Source organism: Phacochoerus africanus, chromosome 4 (assembly GCF_016906955.1).
Source record: "Phacochoerus africanus isolate WHEZ1 chromosome 4, ROS_Pafr_v1, whole genome shotgun sequence".
Classification (NCBI taxonomy): domain Eukaryota; kingdom Metazoa; phylum Chordata; class Mammalia; order Artiodactyla; family Suidae; genus Phacochoerus; species Phacochoerus africanus.
In genome coordinates this window covers 75,914,911-75,932,996 of record NC_062547.1, presented here as the reverse complement: position 1 = coordinate 75,932,996, position 18,086 = coordinate 75,914,911, and the positions used below count along the sequence as shown (strand labels likewise).

Below are 18,086 nucleotides of genomic sequence, written 5' to 3'. Positions count from 1 at the left end.
TATGGTAAAAGGTTACAGCTTAGAAGCAGCAAAGGGAAAAGGCATATATTTGGTGAAGTCCAGGAGAAATCAAGTGCAAGCTTCCAGCTATCCTCTCTCAGTAAAGTTATGTGGACAGCACAACCAGCAAAGGTATGTGACAACATTGAAGTGATGCCAATCACAGAAGCTTACCTGAACCTTGGTTTCCAGGATTTTTTATTGGTGGTCTTGTAGTCATGTAGCAGACAAAACATTCTTATCGAACAGAACATCCCAGGGACTCAAAATTTATTTCCCAAGAACTGGTCAAGGACCAGTTTTTTTTTTTTTTCTTTGAAAAGTGTGGAGGGAATTCCTGCCATGGCTCAGTGGAAATGAATCCAACTAGTATCCATGAGGATGCAGGTTCGACCCCTGACCTCGCTCAGCAGGTTAAGGATCTGGCATTGCCTTGAGGTGTGGTGTAGGTTGGCAGCTACAGCTCTCTTTCAGCCCCTAGCCTGGGAACTTCCATATGTCATGGGTGTGGCCACAAAAAAAAAAAAAAAAAAAAAAACAAGAAAAAAAAAAGTGCAGAGACTGAGCAGCCAGAGCCTGCTGAATTAATACTCCACTGCACACTTCCTGGCAGTGGCCAATCTGGTGCAAAGCCTGCTTCTGTGAAGCTTCCTCCAATCACCTGAAATTAGTCCAATTCCTGTACATTCTTTCTAACACAGAATTTCTGAGATGTCCTATTGTTTCTCAAGCTATGTGATCATGCCATTGCAATGAGTCAACAAACCCAATTTTGTTCACCTGCAGGTGTGCTTCTCATGGGTTTTGGTTGGTAGGCACTGACATAGCAAATATATAAGCTTTTATTCTTATGAATGAGTAAGTTCCTTTAATGGGGAAATTTTTTGTATTATAAGAAATTTCAGGGGAATATTTTTAAATAGTTATGTATTATGATCTCAGAACATGGTTAAAAAGACAGACTTACATTACTGATTTGATAATACATAATTATATTGAAATATTTTAACTTATCCTTTCTTAGTATGTTAATGTTTTCAGTACATACAAACATAAAACCAGTTTTACTAGTTTTCCTCTAAGAAATATGTACAGAACCTCATGTCTGACTTAAAAAAACATGTATCTTGGAGCTCTCTTGTGGCACAGTGGGTTAAGGATCCAGCATTGTCACTGCAGAAGCCTGAGTCATTGCTGTGGTACAGGTTTGATCCTTGGCCTGGGAACTTCCACATGCTGCAGGCTTGGCCAAAAAAAAAAAAAAAAAAAAAAAAACGGGAAAAGAAACATGTATCTTATTTTGCAAACATAAAAACTGTAATATTTGACCACATATTAAGTTTACTGTTTACAGACTATATCTGGATGTGAACAGAAAACTCACACAATCTACTTTATATATTTTCCAGGTGCCTACTTCTCAAATGGAACTACTGTCTAGAAGCAAAAATACAGAGTAAGTACAACCACTACAATGCAATCAGGAAATGAAGTCCTACATGTTTTCTTACTCACAATTATAACTTTCAGGGTAGAGTCAGGAACACAGGGCCACTAGATATATATGTAGATATATATATATATCTATATATATATGAAGATGTTCACTACACAAATTAGACTCAACACAAATATGGTAAAAACTGGAGAAAAGAGAGTGTCAGAGAACATCACCAACCATGAAAGTAAAAATGAATGGTGTGGGTGGACATGTTGGAGCTTGCAGGAAGATCTAAATTGTAGACTGCAACATAGTGATAATTAGAAGCAAATAAAACTACATAACATCCCAATGGTTACATATTTTAAAATACACTTCAAAAGATCTGTGGGTCCAAAAAGATTTCATAGTGTGAATAACTTTTATATAAGCAATTCATAATGAAAACACTGTATAGCAAAAGGTCTGAAAAAAAAAAAGGTCTGTTATTTGGCTGACAGGGTATGTAGTGGGTAGAATGGTGCCCTCCCCCCAAAGATATATCCACTTAAAATCTGTGAATGTGACCTTATTTGGAAAAAGTCTTTGTAAATGTAATAAGGATCTCAAGATGATATCATCCTGGACTCGAGTGGGCCCTGAATCCAATGACAAGTGTCCTTATAAGAGAAGGGGATGAAACACTTGAGAAGGTGATGTTAAGATGAAGACAGAAACTGGAGTGATGCATCTACAAACCTCAAATACCAAGGATTGCTGGTAGCCACTATAAGTTTGAAGAGATCAGATTCTTCCTCAGAACCTTCACAAGGATCCAACCCTAATGACACTTGATTTTTTATTTCTAGCACCCAGAACAGGAAGAGAATGCATTTCTCTTTCCTTATGGTGATTTGTTAGGGCAGCCCTGGCAAATAAATTCTTAAAGGAAAATTGTCTCCTAAATGCTATTCTCAGAAAGAACTGGAAGCAATATGATTGGGATCTACTTTAAGAATAAGGCACAAATAAAGCCAACAGGGTATCTAAGACCTCTGTAAAATTTTTGCAATGGTATGCAGTTTGTTGTACACAATAAATGTGACCTGCATGAAGATCTTCCATCATTACTTACTGACATGGAGTTTCTCTTTTGTGTGAGTTTGCATATATTTTGTTTTTGGCTGCACTTGTGGCATGTGAAAGTTCCCAGGCCAGGATCAAACACATGCCACAGCACTGACCCAAGTCATTGTAGTGACAATGCCAGATCCACAGCCCACTGCACCACAAGGGAACTCTTGAATTTTTTTTAAGGATAGGGGACTACAGAAGACTTTCCCCCAATGCTGACATTTAGAGTTTCTCCCCAGTATGAATTCTCATGTGTCTTTGTAAGGATGAAAGCCTGCTAAAGGCTTTACCACATTCCTTACATTCATAGGGTTTCTCTCTACTGTGAGTTCTCAAATGTCCTCGAAAAGATGATGACCAACTGAAAGCTTTCCCGCATTGCTTACATACATAGGGTTTCTCTCCAGTATGAATCCGCACATGTGTTCTAAAGTATGAAGGACTACCAAAGGCTTTCCCACATTCATTACATGCATATGGTTTCTCTCCAGTGTGAGTTCGCAAATGTCCCTTGAAAGATGAAGGAGAACTGAAAGATTTTCCACACTGTTTACATTCATAAGGCTTTTCGCCTGAGTGTGTCCTCATGTGAATCCTAAGGTCTGAGGGCCAGCTGTAGGCTTTCCCACATTCCACACATCTATAGGCTTTCTCTCCAGTGTGCATCCTTGCATGTATGATCAGGTAAAAAGAATGAAGGAAGGCTTTTCCACAGTCTTTACATTCATAGGTTTTTTCTGCACTGTGAACCTTCACATGTTTTCTAAGAGAAGAGGGAGAAGAGAAGGATTTACTGCACTCTTTACAAGCATAGGGTTTCTCAACGGTATGAGTTTCTCTATGTGTCCAAAGGTTTGAAGGAGATCTGAAGGTTTTCCCACATTTTTCACATTCATAAGGCTTCTCGCCAGTGTGAGTTCTCATATGGACTCTAAGTTTGGAGAAATATATAAAGGCTTTTCCACATTCTTTACATGCGTAGGGTTTCTCTTCAGTGTGAGCTCTTATGTGTGCCCTGAAGGATGAGTAAGAAATAAAAGTTCTCCCACATTCCTTACATTGATAGGGTTTTTGTCCATGTTGAGGTGATGCTATGGGACTCTTTAGTGATGAAGAATCGATGATGGCTTTTTCAAATTTATTGTATTCATAGGATTTTACTCTAGCAGAAAGTCTCTTAAGTACAATAAGATTGGAAATCCCGCTGGTTTCTCCACCCTGATTAGTTTCTTTACTTTCTGAGGATATGTCCATCACATGACATCTGTTAAAAATAGGAATCATGTTACTCATGATTTGTTATGATTCATTATAGCTTTTAATGATCAATAGGATTATATTGTTACCACTTTCTGCAAATGTATGTTTCTTCTCTGTTAGAATTGTTTCAAAGTAATATAAGTTGAGAGCGCTGACAGAGGGCTCAATCCCAGGCACCATTTTCAGTGTTTTTAATATATGGGATTTTGTGCCCTGACAGTTGTTTACAACTGAGCTAAATCTCAAAGAGTCACTATTTTCCTTTTTATCTTTATTTTTTGCTTTTTAGGGCATATAGAGGTTCCAAAGCTAGGAGTCGTATTGGAGCTATAGCCACCAGCCTATGCCACAGCCACAGCAACACCAGATCCTTAACCCACTGAGCGAAGCCAGGGATTGAACCTGCATCCCCCTGGATGCTAGTCAGATTCATTACTACTGATCCATGATGGGAACTCCAACCTCTGTATCATTTTTATAAAATTGTCTTGTGAAAATTCTCTGTGAATACTTAAGATCTGACATGTATCTACATATATCTACACACATATACATATTAATATCATGGCAGTCTATCCTGAGACTGACTTTCTTTAATATATGGGTCACTCACCTCAAATGTGTTCCCTGGTTCTTGTGCTGTTCTTCAGTGTTATGGCATTTCCAGTTTTCCCCTAAAATGAAGAACCAGGAATGATTTCTTCTTCAAACATACACTGTGGAGGATTTGACCTCCTGATTTTTGAGTGTCATGATATGAAAAATCAAAACAAATTTATATTCTTTGGAAAGAACTGGCGGGATAAAGGGCAAGAAAATAGGTAGGATACATGTACATTTCTTTTCAAGAACAATCCAAAAGATAAACAAATTTTATAAGAAAAATGCACTTCTGAGCAAAAAAAAAAAAAGAATTGGAGGAATTTTGGCTATTTCAGGATTTTAACAATAAGGACAAGAGGTCAAAGTCAAAATGATGGACAGTTTATGGAAAATACTTTCATGAAGACTGAGACTTCTGGTGACATAATGCCCTATTATCAGGAAGCAACACAGGATGGAACTGCTGAAATGCACATGCTGAAACAGCATATGGAAGTTTCTGGGCCAGCGATTGAATCTGAGCTGTATCTGCAATCTACGCTGAAGCACAACAACTCTAGGTCAGGGATCGAATCTGCAACACCATGGAGACAAGCTGGATCATTAACCTACTATGTCACAGTGGGAACTCCTAGAAGGTCTTTCAGTGTCAACAAGGACATTTGTGAGGATGGGGAAAAAAAAAAAAGGGAAGCTAACCCTTACAGTGGCTAAAAACATTTAATGAGAAAGTAGTAGGTTTCATACATAATATGAGAAAGTTGTTAGACTACATGCTCCATGCTCCATAGTAGTGTGACCATGACTTACTTTCTTAGCAATAAATTCCTATTGTTCAGCCCATGTTCTGAAACAAGTGCAATAGCTTGAGGATATCTGCACTCTAGAGAGTAAGTGAAGGAATGATGCCATCCTTACCTACTGAGGCCAGGTTCGTGAAGGTCTCCAGCATCACATCTCTGTAGAGGTTCCTTTGAGCCAGATCCAACAAAGCCCACTCCTCTGGGGTGAAGTCCACAGCCACATCCTCAAAGACCACTGAGTCCTGAAACATGCACCAAATTCTGGCTTAATGAGGTACCACTCTCCACCAGTGTGTGAAGGAGGAAGGGGGAGGCTGACAGCACTGAGTAACCAGGACTCAATTCAGAGCAAGTTTATCCATGGCTCCATGGTCTCCCATCTACCCTAGGGCTTTGTCATCATCTCTCTTTCCCTCTATTCAGCACCAACTTCCTCAGTGATGTTAGCCTGCCTCAGAGATTTAACAGATTTAGTGAACTCATCTCTCCACTGTTTGAATGTGGCTACTTCCACTCCTCCACTCCATCTGAAGGGTCCAGCTCCATCCACAATACATTGGGGATACGGAAGAAATACTCTACAAATAAAATAACTATTTTGTTTTTAATGAAAATGATTTTATCCCCTTCTTCATGGTCCCATACAGGCCTCAGCCCATTATGAAACCAAGGTCAGGCTTGGATGAGGTTTTAATGAATGAAAACACAGTGAGGGTCTGGGAGCATTTCTTGCTTTTCTCCTTGCCAACAATCTGATTCTTTTTTTTTTTTTTGTCTTTTTGCTATTTCTTTGGGCCGCTCCCGTGGCATATGGAGGTTCCCAGGCTAGGGGTCAAATCGGAGCTGTAGCCACCGGCCTACGCCAGAGCCACAGCAACGCAGGATCCGAGCCACGTCTTCAACCTACACCACAGCTCACGGCAACACCGGATCCTTAACCCACTGAGCAAGGGCAGGGACCGAACCCGCAACCTCATGGTTCCTAGTCGGATTCGTTAACCACTGCGCCACGACAGGAACTCCTTTTTTGTCATTTTTTAGGGCCGCACCCTTGGCATATGGGGGTTCCCAGGCTAAGGGTCCAATTGGAGCTGCAGCTGCAGGCTTACACCACAGCCACAGCAACTCAGGATCCAAGCCATGTCTGTGACCTATACCACAGCTCACAGCAATGCCGAATCCTTAACCCACTGTGCAAGGCCAGGGAGTGAACCTTAGTCGTCATGGCTACTAGTCTGGTTCGTTAACCACTGAGCCACGATGGGAAATCCAAAATTTTAATTCCTTTTTTTGCTTTTCAAGGGCCGAACTCATGGCATATGGAGGTTCCCAGGCTAGGGGTCAAATTGGAGCTACAGCTGCCGGCCTACACTATAGCCACAGCAACGTGGGATCTGAGCCGCGTTTGTGACCTACATCACATCTCACGGCAATGTGGGATCCTTAACCCACTGAGCAAGGCCAGGGATCAAACCCGCAACCTCATGGTTTCTAGCCAGATTTGTTTCCGCTGTGCCACAAAGGGAACACCCAAAAATTTGATTCTTAAGATGCCTTGTTATGCCCAACCTTCAACCCAGGCCCTGATCTGGATATTTCCTTGAAAAACTCCAATCCCTCATAAACTGGCAGGTCCACCTGGTGGAATAAGAATATTCTTTATGAGAAGCATTAATATTTACTTATCTGTCTCCTGTTCTTCTATAAAACAGCAACTTTTCCTTTCTCTTCATGCTCTCTGGGAGTCAGGCAGTGTATTGACAAGTTGGAGCCCAGGCAAGAGAAAGGAAGCGCAAGACTTCAGACCTCACCACAGTGCCTGCATTCAGGAGCCTCAGTGTTGATGATGACAAGTGATGTCACAATTATGGGTGATAGTTCTTCCTCAACACCTAGGCAAACTGATGTTACATGATGCCAGAACAGCCCTGCCTTCCCTAGAAAAGAGCGCGCTGGCCTTCTAGCTTGTGAAGAGGCAGTTGTGAGAAGTGAATTATTTTAAGCCCAGAGGGGTATGGCTATGAGTTCGCCCAGATCGTAAAATGTATAATGGGATCTGGTAGCACTTTCATCCTTAAGGACATCTGCTCCCACTGAAAATCCAGAGCACTGACCTATCCACCAGCCTCTTGGGGGCTCTACATAGAACAGTCATTTCTGCGCCCCCTGGCTTGCAGACAAGCCTAAATGCCCACCCCTGAGCGTGGAATCTGATGACGTGCTGCATCCCCCAAAAGCCTTGCCTTTGAGAAGTACATCATTCCACTGACTTCCACGTGCAGAGGTGTGAACACAGGCTGCCACACTGCAATGCAGGTGCTACAGTTTGCCTGAACAGGAAACAGCAGAACTAGAATGCTCCAGGTGGGAACCCTCTTGTGAGGCTGGTAAGTAAAGCAACTGCTCTGGGCATCCTTGATCATTCTTGGTGCACTGGTATCCAGCACTGTCTCAAAACAGGCTTCCACAAAATTCAGCTAACTCTTCCGCATTTTAAAACCATCAAAATTCCTAATAGATTCACAACAATGTTAAAACTAAAATGCACTATTGGAGCATCCATGATGTGTGACGTATTTTGTACATAGATTTCCACACATTAGCTCATTTATTTCTCATAATCTCCCAAGTAGCTATCATTACAATCAGTATGGAGCAGAGGAAACTCCATAGACAACAATCAATTAATACTCTCATTGTGACCCAGTTAGAATGCTGTAGGTAGGTCTGCCTGCTTTCAAAGCCTCCTAATAGCTGCATTTCTGTTCATACATGTTACGGGATGATTATGCCTGTTATTACTCAGCATGAGTAATGTGACCCAGAACAGAGATCAGCAAGCTTTGTCTATTAAGGTCACACAGTACATTGTTAGGCTTTTCTAGCTATGTAGTCCCTGTTGCAACTGCTCAGCTCTGCCTTGCAGCACAAAAGCAGCCAGGGATAATATGTAAAGGAATGCACGTGGCAGCGTGCTAATGGCACTTTATTTATACAAATAGGTGGTTGGCAGTGTTTGGCCTGAGGGCTGTATATTGCCAACCCCTGATCTGGAGCAGTGCCATCAAATAGGAAGACAATACAGACCGCATATCCAAATTTGAATTTTCTTGTCACCACCTTATAAAAACTAAGTTGTATTGAAATTATAATACATATATTTTTGGGCACACCCATGGCACGTGAAAGTTCCCAGGCTGGGGACTGAAGCTGCACCATGGAAGCAACACAAGCCGCTGTAGTGACAATGCTGGACCCTTAACTTGCTGTGCCACAAAAGAAATCCAATAATACTTTTCATTTGCCCTGCAAATACAGTATGAATATCATTTCAACATGTGATCCACATAATTACTGAGATATTCTAGGAGTTCCTGCCGTGGTGCAGTGGCTTAAGAATCCAACTGCAGCAGTGTGGGTCACTGAGGAGGTGTGGGTTCAATCTTCCGCCAAGAACTTCCATATGCTGCAGGTGTGGCCATAAAATAATAATACTAATAGAAATACGCTACATTATTTTTGTTACACTAAGTGTTAGAAATCTAGTATGGATTTCACACATGAGCCCAACTCAGCTCTGGGCTGTGTTTCAAGAGCTTAACAGCCACGTGGGGCCAGGGATAGTGGACAGTGCAGATCCCCACTCTGCCTGTCTCCTGAACAGGCCAGTGGAGACTAGAAAAATGGAACATTATCTTCACGTCGGACATCCTCGGGCTCCCTCTCCTGGCAAATCCCTCTGTCTCAGGCCCTTCCTTCTCTAGACACTTGTAACTGACTCATTTGGGAAAGATCTATTTGGGTGACAGTTCCTCCTACATGCAGTTATAGGGATACAGCACTTAAGAGAAAAATCCTGAACCACATGAGTCATAAAATCTCAGAGGAAAGACAATAAGTAAATTGAATATTATCTAGAAAAAGGGATAAGTGCTGTAGGGTAAAATCCAGGACAGTGAAGGCAGTTGGAACTAGGAACAAGAGCAAAGGGACTGGAAGAGGTGACATCAAAACAGTGAGATAGGAGTTCCCGTCATGGCGCAGTGGTTAACAAGTCTGACTAGGAACCATGAGGTTGTGGGTTCGGTCCCTGCCCTTGCTCAGTGGGTTAAGGATCCGGCTTTGCCGTGAGCTGTGGTGTGGGTTGCAGACGAAGCTTGGATCCTGAGTTGCTGTGGCTCTGGCGTAGGCTGGCGGCTACAACTCCGATTAGACCCCTAGCCTGGGAACCTCCATATGCCGTGGGAGCGGCCAAAGAAATAGCAAAAAGACAAAAAAAAAAAAAAAAAAAAACCCAGTGAGATAACCATCTGAGTAACACACAATTGATACCTTGGATGGATTGTTTGTTTGTTTTAATGCCTCTACGTTTTTAAACTATAAGGATCAGAAACAGAATGTCATGATTTCAAGTGTTTTTGTCAACTTCACCATGTCCCATTGGAGAGACAGTAGAATCAAAAAAGTGTCCCCAGCCAAGTGCAGAAGCACCATCTACTCTCAGAAATGAACAGTACCACAGGGCTAAAAATGAACTCAAGAATTTGGAAAAAGAGCAGTAGCATTTAAGCACAGAAAGGAGTTCCCATCTGGCTCAGTGGTTAATGAATCTGACTAGGAACCATGAGGTTGCGCATTCAATCCCTGGCCTTGCTCAGTGGGTTAAGGATCTAGCATTGCCATGAGCTGTGGTGTGGATCACAGCTGTGGCTTGAATCCTGAGTTGCTGTGGCTGTGGTGTAGGCCAGCAGCTACAGTTCCAACTGGACCCCTAGCCTGGGAGCCTCCATATGCAGTGGATGCGGCCTAAAAGACAAAAAGACCAAAACAAACAAACAAAAATATTTGCAGCAATGAGAGATTATCATACTAACGGAAATAAGTCAAAAAGAGAAAGACAAATACCATATATCACTTAAAAGTGGGATCTAAAATGTGCACAAATGAACCTATTTACCAAACAGAAACAGACACGCAGACATGGAGGACAGACTTGTGGTTGCCTGCCCCCCTCAACGGGGCCGGGGGGTGGGTGGGGGTGGGGGTGAGGGGGAAGGGGGTTTAAGGTTAGTACATGCAAACCATTAGATTTAGAAAGGATAAACAAGGTCCTACTGTATAGCACAGGGAACTATATCCAATCTTTGGACAGACCACGATGTAAAATTATGCATATATACATATGGCTGAGTCACTTTGCAGTACAGTGAAACTGGCACAATATTGCAAATAAACTATATAGTCAAATTTTTTTAATAAAGCTAAGAACACATCTCTTAGAACTACTCAAATTGAAACCTTTGGCAATCTTCTTCAACAAAAACAAAGCTTGGGCAAATAAATTTATGAATGAAAAAGCAGGCATAATTAGGGATGTTCTAGGGATTAAACATGAGAAAAGGGGAATGGTCTAAAATAAAATTTTAAAATCTGAGTACTTCTATACTATTCAGTAGTTGAAAGTAATTTAATAAAATGGTGTTTTCAAACATTCACGGAAAAGAAACAAAAATCCCAAACCATTTTACGGGCCAGTTTTATTAAAAAGAGATCAGTAATTCTTTTTTTTTTTTTTTAATCTTTTCAAGGCCGCAACCGTGGCATGTGCAAGTTCCCAGGATAGGGGTCGAATCAGAGCTACAGCTGCTGGCCTACATCACAGCCACAGCAACGCAGGATCCAAGCTGCGTCTGCGACCCACACCACAGCTCAGATCCTTAACCCACTGAGCGAGGCCAGGATCAAACCCGCAACCTCACAGATCCTAGTCCAGTTCGTTAACCGCTGAGCCACTAAGGAAACTCTGAAATCGATAATTCTATGTGTAGAAAATAATTCCTTTTTCAGAGATGTGCCAAGAGCAGAATAGCACAACAAAATTAAATATCATTAACAAATACAAGCATAAAATTCTATTGAAAATTAGTTTCCTAAATAATGAGTAATAATGTACATAATAAAACACAACCATGTTCATTTTACTCTAGGAAGGAAAGAATGTTTCAAAATTAATGCATTTTACCATATTAATAGAAACAGAAAAATCATAATCCACATCATTAGATACAAAACAATTACTAACATATTACTCTCAATAATGGATATAAACTTTTAATACACTAGAACTAGAAGGAACACGGCTAACTGGGGAATATGTGCATAAAAACACTTACTGCAGTGTTAAACGAAATATGTGATATAGTAAAGCAGCTTTCTTGTCAAAAAGATAAGACACACAGTATCTTATTCTATATTGTACTAGAAGTCCCTGTGAATCATTAAAAAAAAAAAAAGAAAAAGGCAAAATGACAGGACCAAAAAAGCTGAAATATTGTTTGCAGGTTAGATTCTGTATGTAAAGATTCAAAGAATTTATAGATGAATAATTAAAATCTATGCTTGCATCTAACAAGGACTCCAAAATATTGCTCAAAAATGTGTTTACTTCTATGTACTACAAACAGTACTTTAAAAAAAATACCACTTAAATCAGCATCAATACTAGGTAAAGAGGAACAAGGCTTTATAAAGGTTTTGAAAAACACGTATGATGAAAACAATAAAACATCATTAAAGGAAATTAATGGAGAGACATACCAAGACTGGGGATCGCACAGCTCAATACTATAAAGGATCCATCCTCGAATTCATCTACAGGTTCAATGTAATCTCAACTCAATCTTTGTACTTGAAGTGGTGATTCTAATCTTATTTTTTACACACAAGAAACAATCCCATTGGGCACCAGAATACATCCACTTCTGAGTATACTAGACCAGACCCTCGCCTCTGTAGTCGCTATAAACCAACGAGACATTAAAAGGTCTCCTTTTTTAAAGCTTCATAGTCTAGGATATTTGGTGACTCAGTAAAGAAAAATCTGGGTGACACAGGGACCAGCCCTCCCCAGCACCCTGCAACCGAGGACGGAGATTCTGGCCAGAACTGCGGGGGAGACGCACACCGGGCCCGCGTCATCTTCCAGTAGGTTCCTGCCGCCTCGAACCAGCCCCTCCTGGTCTCCAGCTCGGCCCGCGAACTCACCATCTGGGCCCGCTCTGAGCTCTCCCTGGGGTCCTCCTCGCGGTTCCGCGATCAGGGGAGGTTAGAGAGATGGAGACCGGACACCTGGGGCAGCGCGGGGCAGGTGAGCAGGAGAGCCTGCGGTCCAAGAGCTACATCCATACCCTCGGGAGCGCGAACACCCCCAGCTCTGATTGGATGGAGCTAGGTATTCTCTGCTCTGATTGGGGCGTTCTTCAGCCATTCCCCTCACAGGGGTTCTAATTGGGTGGTTTCTCGAGACAAACACCTTGATTGGGCAGTGCGTCCTTTGGAGCGTCTGAGGACCGTGCTCCACGCTCCGACGCAGCTAATTGGGCAATTTGCGTGTCTGGCCTGAGTGGTGGGTGAGGTGCGGATCAAGTGGTTGAGCCTGGAGGAAAGCTGATTCTCCGCTTCAGAGTTGTGCTTGTCCAGCCTCTTCAACCGACTCCGGCCCGCTCTTGGCTCTGACCCGAACCTGCTCTCTGCCTGGCCAACCCGGCATCCGCCCACGTCCGTAGCTCCTCCTGGTCCTCCCTTGGACTGGGAAGTCCTGGCTTAGCTTTTCGGCGGAGCGCCCCCTACCCTCGGCCGGAGCCAGAAAGCAACAGACCCTAAGAGCCAGGTGACCTCCGGGGTCAGGGGTAGACACGGGGCTTTGGGGACCACGACCTCTAGGAAGTCAGTACCCACACTGGAGATTGATATCATCCTGTCTGAATTTCAGGAAAAAAAATTTTTTTTTCCCACTAGTCTTGATTTTTTTTTTTTTTTTTTTTAGTGTACTTAAAACAGATCTGATTCTGGTTAGCTTCTTTAAGATTTCATTTCTAGGAATTCCCGTCTTGGCTCAGTGGTTAATGAATCAGACTAGGAACCATGAGGTTGTGGGTTCGATCCCTGGCCTTGCTCAGTGGGTTAAGGATCCAGCGTTGCCCTGAGCTGTGGTGTAGGTTGCACACGTGGCTCGGATCCCGCGTTGCTGTGGCTCTGGCGTAGGCCGGCGGCTACAGCTCGGATTAGACCTCTAGCCTCGGAACCTTCATATGCCACAGGAGCAGCCCTAGAAAAGACAAAAAGACAAAAAAAAAAAGATTCACTTCTAGAGAGCTCCAGTTGTGCCTTAGTAGGTTAAGGACCGGATGTTGTCTCTGCGAGGATGGTGTTCCATTCTTTTTTTTTTTTTTTTTTTCCCACTGTACAGCAAGGGGGTCAGGTTATCCTTACATGTATACATTACAATTACATTTTCCCCCCAGCCTTTCTTCTGTTGCAACATGAGTATCTAGACAAAGTTCTCAATGCTATTCAGCAGGATCTCCTTGTAAATCTATTCGTGTTCCATTCTTGGTCTTGCTCAGTGGGTCAAGAATCCATCTGATGCTGCAGGTTGCAGATGTGGCTGGAATCTGGCATGCCTGTGGCTGTGGTGTAGACTACAGCTGCAGCTCCAAATAGACACCTCGCCTCAGAACTTCCATATGCCAGGGGTGCGGCCCTAAAAAGAAAAAAAAAAAAAAAGATTTAATTTCTATCATTTTAACTTACCATCAGGATTTTTTTTTTTTTGGTCTTTTTTGCCATTTTCTTGGGCCACTCCCACGGCATATGGAAGTTCCCAGGCTAGGGGTCGAATTGGAGCTGTAGCCGCCAGCCTGTGCCAGAGGCACAACCAATGCAGGATCCGAGCTGCGTCTACAACCCACAGCTCTCGGCAACGCCGGATCCTTAACCCACTGAGCAAGGCCAGGGATCGAACCAGCAACCTCATGGTTCCTAGTCGGATTCGTTAACCACTGAGCCATGATGGGAACTCCAAGGATTTTTCTTATTAATATTTCTATTTATATTGTTTTCTTTCCCAGGGTTATTTTGTCTAAAATCTCTACAGCAGGAGTTCCCACCATGGCAAAGTGGGTTAAGAACATGACTCCTTAGGTCATTGCAGAGGCACAGGTTGGATCCTTGGCCTGGTACAATGGGCTAAAGGATCCAGCACTGCCAAAACTGTGATGTAGATCACAACTGTGGCTCAGATTCAGTCCCTGGCCCAGGAATTTGCATATGCCACTGGTGTGTTCATAAAAAATAAAAAAAATCTGTATGCCTCACTCCCACTTCCCCAGTTTGTTGTTTGTTTTTTTTCCTTTTCAGGGCCGCACCTGCAGCATATGGAAGCTCTCAGGCTAAGGGTGGAATCAGAGCCACAGCAACACAGGATCTGAGCCACACCTGCAACCTATACCACAGCTCATGGCAATTCCGGATCCTTAGCCCACTGAGCAAGGCTGGAGATCGAACCTTAAACCTCATGGTTCCTAGTCAGATTCGTTTCTGCTGTACCACGACGGGAACCCCCTCATATCCCCAGCTTCTTCAGGGTCCAGCACCATCCTTTCTCTGGTCCTCAGATCCAGTCAGTCAGTTAGAAAATCAGTGAGACTCTCCCCACAGTCCGGTGGCATTGATCTCAATGTAAAGGTCTCTCTCCCTCACAGTGCCTTCCAAGGAGCTCCTTGGAAGCATTATCTTTCCTTTTGTTAATCAGTCTAATAGGAGTTTCTCTTCTGCATTTATACTCATTTTCTGTTAGCTCATTTAGGTGCTTGTTGTCTGTCTCCCTGACACAGTTGCACTATTGGAAGGAAGTCTGTGGCATTACTTCATAATCTTAGCCTCTGGGAACACTGCCATTACTATTATTACTAAATTTTCTCTGATATATTTCAGACAATGACTGCCAGGTTGGGGTCTTACTCATAGGAGGTATTTGAGAGCAGTAAGTGAAGAGGAACTGAGGTCAGTAGGCCTTCCCACTGATGTGGAATCTCAGTTCTCAGACCTGTGGTGAAAGCATGGAGTCCTAACTCCTAGGCAACCAGGGAACTCCCTGGAATCTATTTTTTCTGAGGCACCATGAGACTAATGCATAGGCTCCTTCATTATTACGGTCAGTGCCTTTGGTCTTGATGTCTACTTTTTCTCCTTTTGACTTAATTTCCTGCTGGCCTTTTGTCCCTCTCTTTTTGCCTTTCTGATTCACTTCATTTCACATGTGTCTTCTGCATGCAGTTTCTATCTACATCTTGTTTGGTGAGCCAAATTGAGACTCCTTTTTTATTTAATGGTGAGTTGAGCCAGTTCACATTTGTTGATATCCATAATATGTTTGGTTTCACTTTGTTGTAACATTTTTGTGGTAAAATACATATAACATAAAATATACCATCTTAATCATTTTTAAGCACACATCTCAGTGGAATCAATTCTTTTCATAGTGTTGTGCAACCATCCCCACCATCCCTCTCCAGAACTTTCTCACCTTCCCAAACTGAAACTCTGTCCCCATGAAACACTCTCTATTCTCTCTCCCCTCCCCTGGCCCCATCATCTACTTTCTGTCTCTTTAGGATTTGACTTCTCTGGGGACCTCAACAGGAGTGTCATCATCCAGTATTTGTCCTTCTGTGTCTGGATTATTTCATTTAGCATAGTGTCTTCCTGGCTCATCCATGTTATAGCATCAGAATGTCATAATTTTTTAAAATACACACTTTATTTTTAGAATGATTTCAGAGGAGTTCCTGTTGTGACTCAGTGGTAATGAACCTGACTAGCATCCACGAGAACACAGGTTAGATCCTTGGCCTTGCTCAGTGGATTGGGAATCCAGGGTTGCCTTGAGTTGTAGTGCTGCCATGAACTGTAGCACTGCCATAACCTGTAGGGTAGGTCGTAGGTGCAGCTCAAATCCCAACTTGCTGTGGTTGTGGCATAAGTTGGCAGCTGCAGTTCCAATTTAGCCCCTAGCCTGGGAGCTTCTATATGCCATAGGTGGGGCCCTGAAGAGAATGATTTTAGATAAGCAAAGGAAAAAAAAGTAAAGCTAGTACAAAGAGTTCCCTGTATCCCATATCCAGTTTACCCTATGATTAATATCTTTTATTAGTCTGGTACATTTGTTACAAATAATGAACCAATACTGATATATATATATATATATATATTTTTTTTTTTTTTGTCTTTTTGCTGTTTCTTTGGGCCGCTCCCGCGGCATATGGAGGTTCCCAGGCTAGGGGTTGAATCGGAGCTGTAGCCACCGGCCTACGCCAGAGCCACAGCAACGCGGGATCCGAGCTGCGTCTGCAACCTACACCACAGCTCATGGCAACGCCGGATCGTCAACCCACTGAGCAAGGGCAGGGACCGACCCCACAACCTCATGGTTCCTAGTTGGATTCGTTAACCACTGCGCCACAACGGGAACTCCCTGATATATTATTTTTGAATAAAAGTCCTTATAGGCCAGTGCTGGAGCTCCAACCTCAACCACATGTGTTTTAGTGGGCAAACAACCTGACACCCTATGAACTACATACACCAAAATCATGCCATAGTATCTAAAATCTATTTGCAATAGAGCTACCTCATCACCCTCTAGGAGACATCTTGGACTGTTGGGGGCTTTTAGATTCACCCACCCTCAACTGGGGCTTTAATTATACCAGCTGGATTCAATGATGGCAATTTCATGGAGGCTGCCATCACTTTTGTTGGCTGTGAACCTTGATTTGAAAGGTTTTTTGTTTTTTGTTTTTTTTGTCTTTTTGCTATTTCTTTGGGCCGCTCCTGCGGCATATGGAGGTTCCCAGGCTAGGGGTCTCATGGGAGCTGTAGCAGCCAGCCTACGCCAGAGACACAGCAACACGGGATCCGAGCCGCGTCTGCAACCTACACCACAGCTCACGGCAACACCGGATCCTTAACCCACTGAGCAAGGCCAGGGATCGAACCTGCAACCTCATGGTTCTTAGTCGGATTCGTTAACCACTGCGCCATGACGGGAACTCCTGAAAGGTATTTTAAAGTCAAGCTCCCAGGCCCACATTTGCCTTAAAATTCTGTAAGTGGCTCAGCCTCATTGTTATACCAGAGAGCCACAAAACTCACTGCACCTCAACCCAAGTGGATATTCTTAGGTGGAAACAAAAATGAAGGCCTAAAAAAGAATAAGTTCACGTGACTCATTGACCCATCCTGACCCAGACCTGCAGTCTCCACCTTATCGGACCTCCAAAGGCAAAACAACCAAGCCCACCAAATGGTTGACCTCCCAAGGACAAAGACAGCCTCAAGGAGAAAGTTAAATTTTGATACCATGATCTCAACCACTATCCTGGACCCATAGAACTCAGCACATGACCCCCTGCCTATAAAACCTGATTCTCTGCTAACAGCAGGGGGCTCTGAGCTCCTCTTGCTCAATGCTCCTGGCCACTCTGCTGGTCAATCAATCTTGCTTCAGATCTCACTGGTCCGGTCAACTGTCTTTCTTTCCCCGGCAATCTAACAGCCACTTGGAAAGAATATCCCAGTCCCAGGTAACATGGCCCCAGCACCAAGTCCTTAGGAAGCTGCAGGATTCATCTTTTTAAATGTTTAAAATAATAATAATAATAACAAATTTAAAAAAAGGAGTTCCCGTTCGTGGCGCAGTGGTTAACGAATCTGACTAGGAACCATGAGGTTGCAGGTTCGATCCCTGGCCTTGCTCAGTGGGTTAAGGATCCGGCGTTGCCGTGAGCTGTGGTGTTGGTCACAGACGCGGCTCGGATCCTGCATTGCTGTGGCTCTGGCGTAGGCTGGCGTCAACAGCTCTGATTAGACCCCTAGCCTGGGAACCTCCATATGCTGCGGGAGCAGCCCAACAAATGGCAAAAGACAAAAATAATGATAATAATAATAATAAAAATATGTCTAGACTTAGATAAAGAGACTAAGCACAAAGACTGCTGAAGTACGGCCAAGGCTTGGATCTCAGA

At 43.1% G+C, this 18,086-nt stretch overlaps 1 protein-coding gene across 1 annotated transcript; it reads right to left on the bottom strand.

Moving 5' to 3' along the window:
• Positions 1-2,694: 2,694 nt before the first annotated feature.
• LOC125125909 (zinc finger protein 709-like) lies at positions 2,695-12,417 on the bottom strand. The gene is made up of 4 exons (XM_047777605.1): positions 12,265-12,417; positions 5,336-5,462; positions 4,428-4,488; positions 2,695-3,818 (listed from the first exon to the last, which is right to left on the bottom strand). Exons 1-4 carry the CDS (start codon positions 12,265-12,267, stop codon positions 2,777-2,779), a joined length of 1,233 nt encoding a protein of 410 aa, XP_047633561.1. The 5' UTR covers positions 12,268-12,417; the 3' UTR covers positions 2,695-2,776.
• Between the last annotated feature and the right edge of the window lie 5,669 nt (positions 12,418-18,086).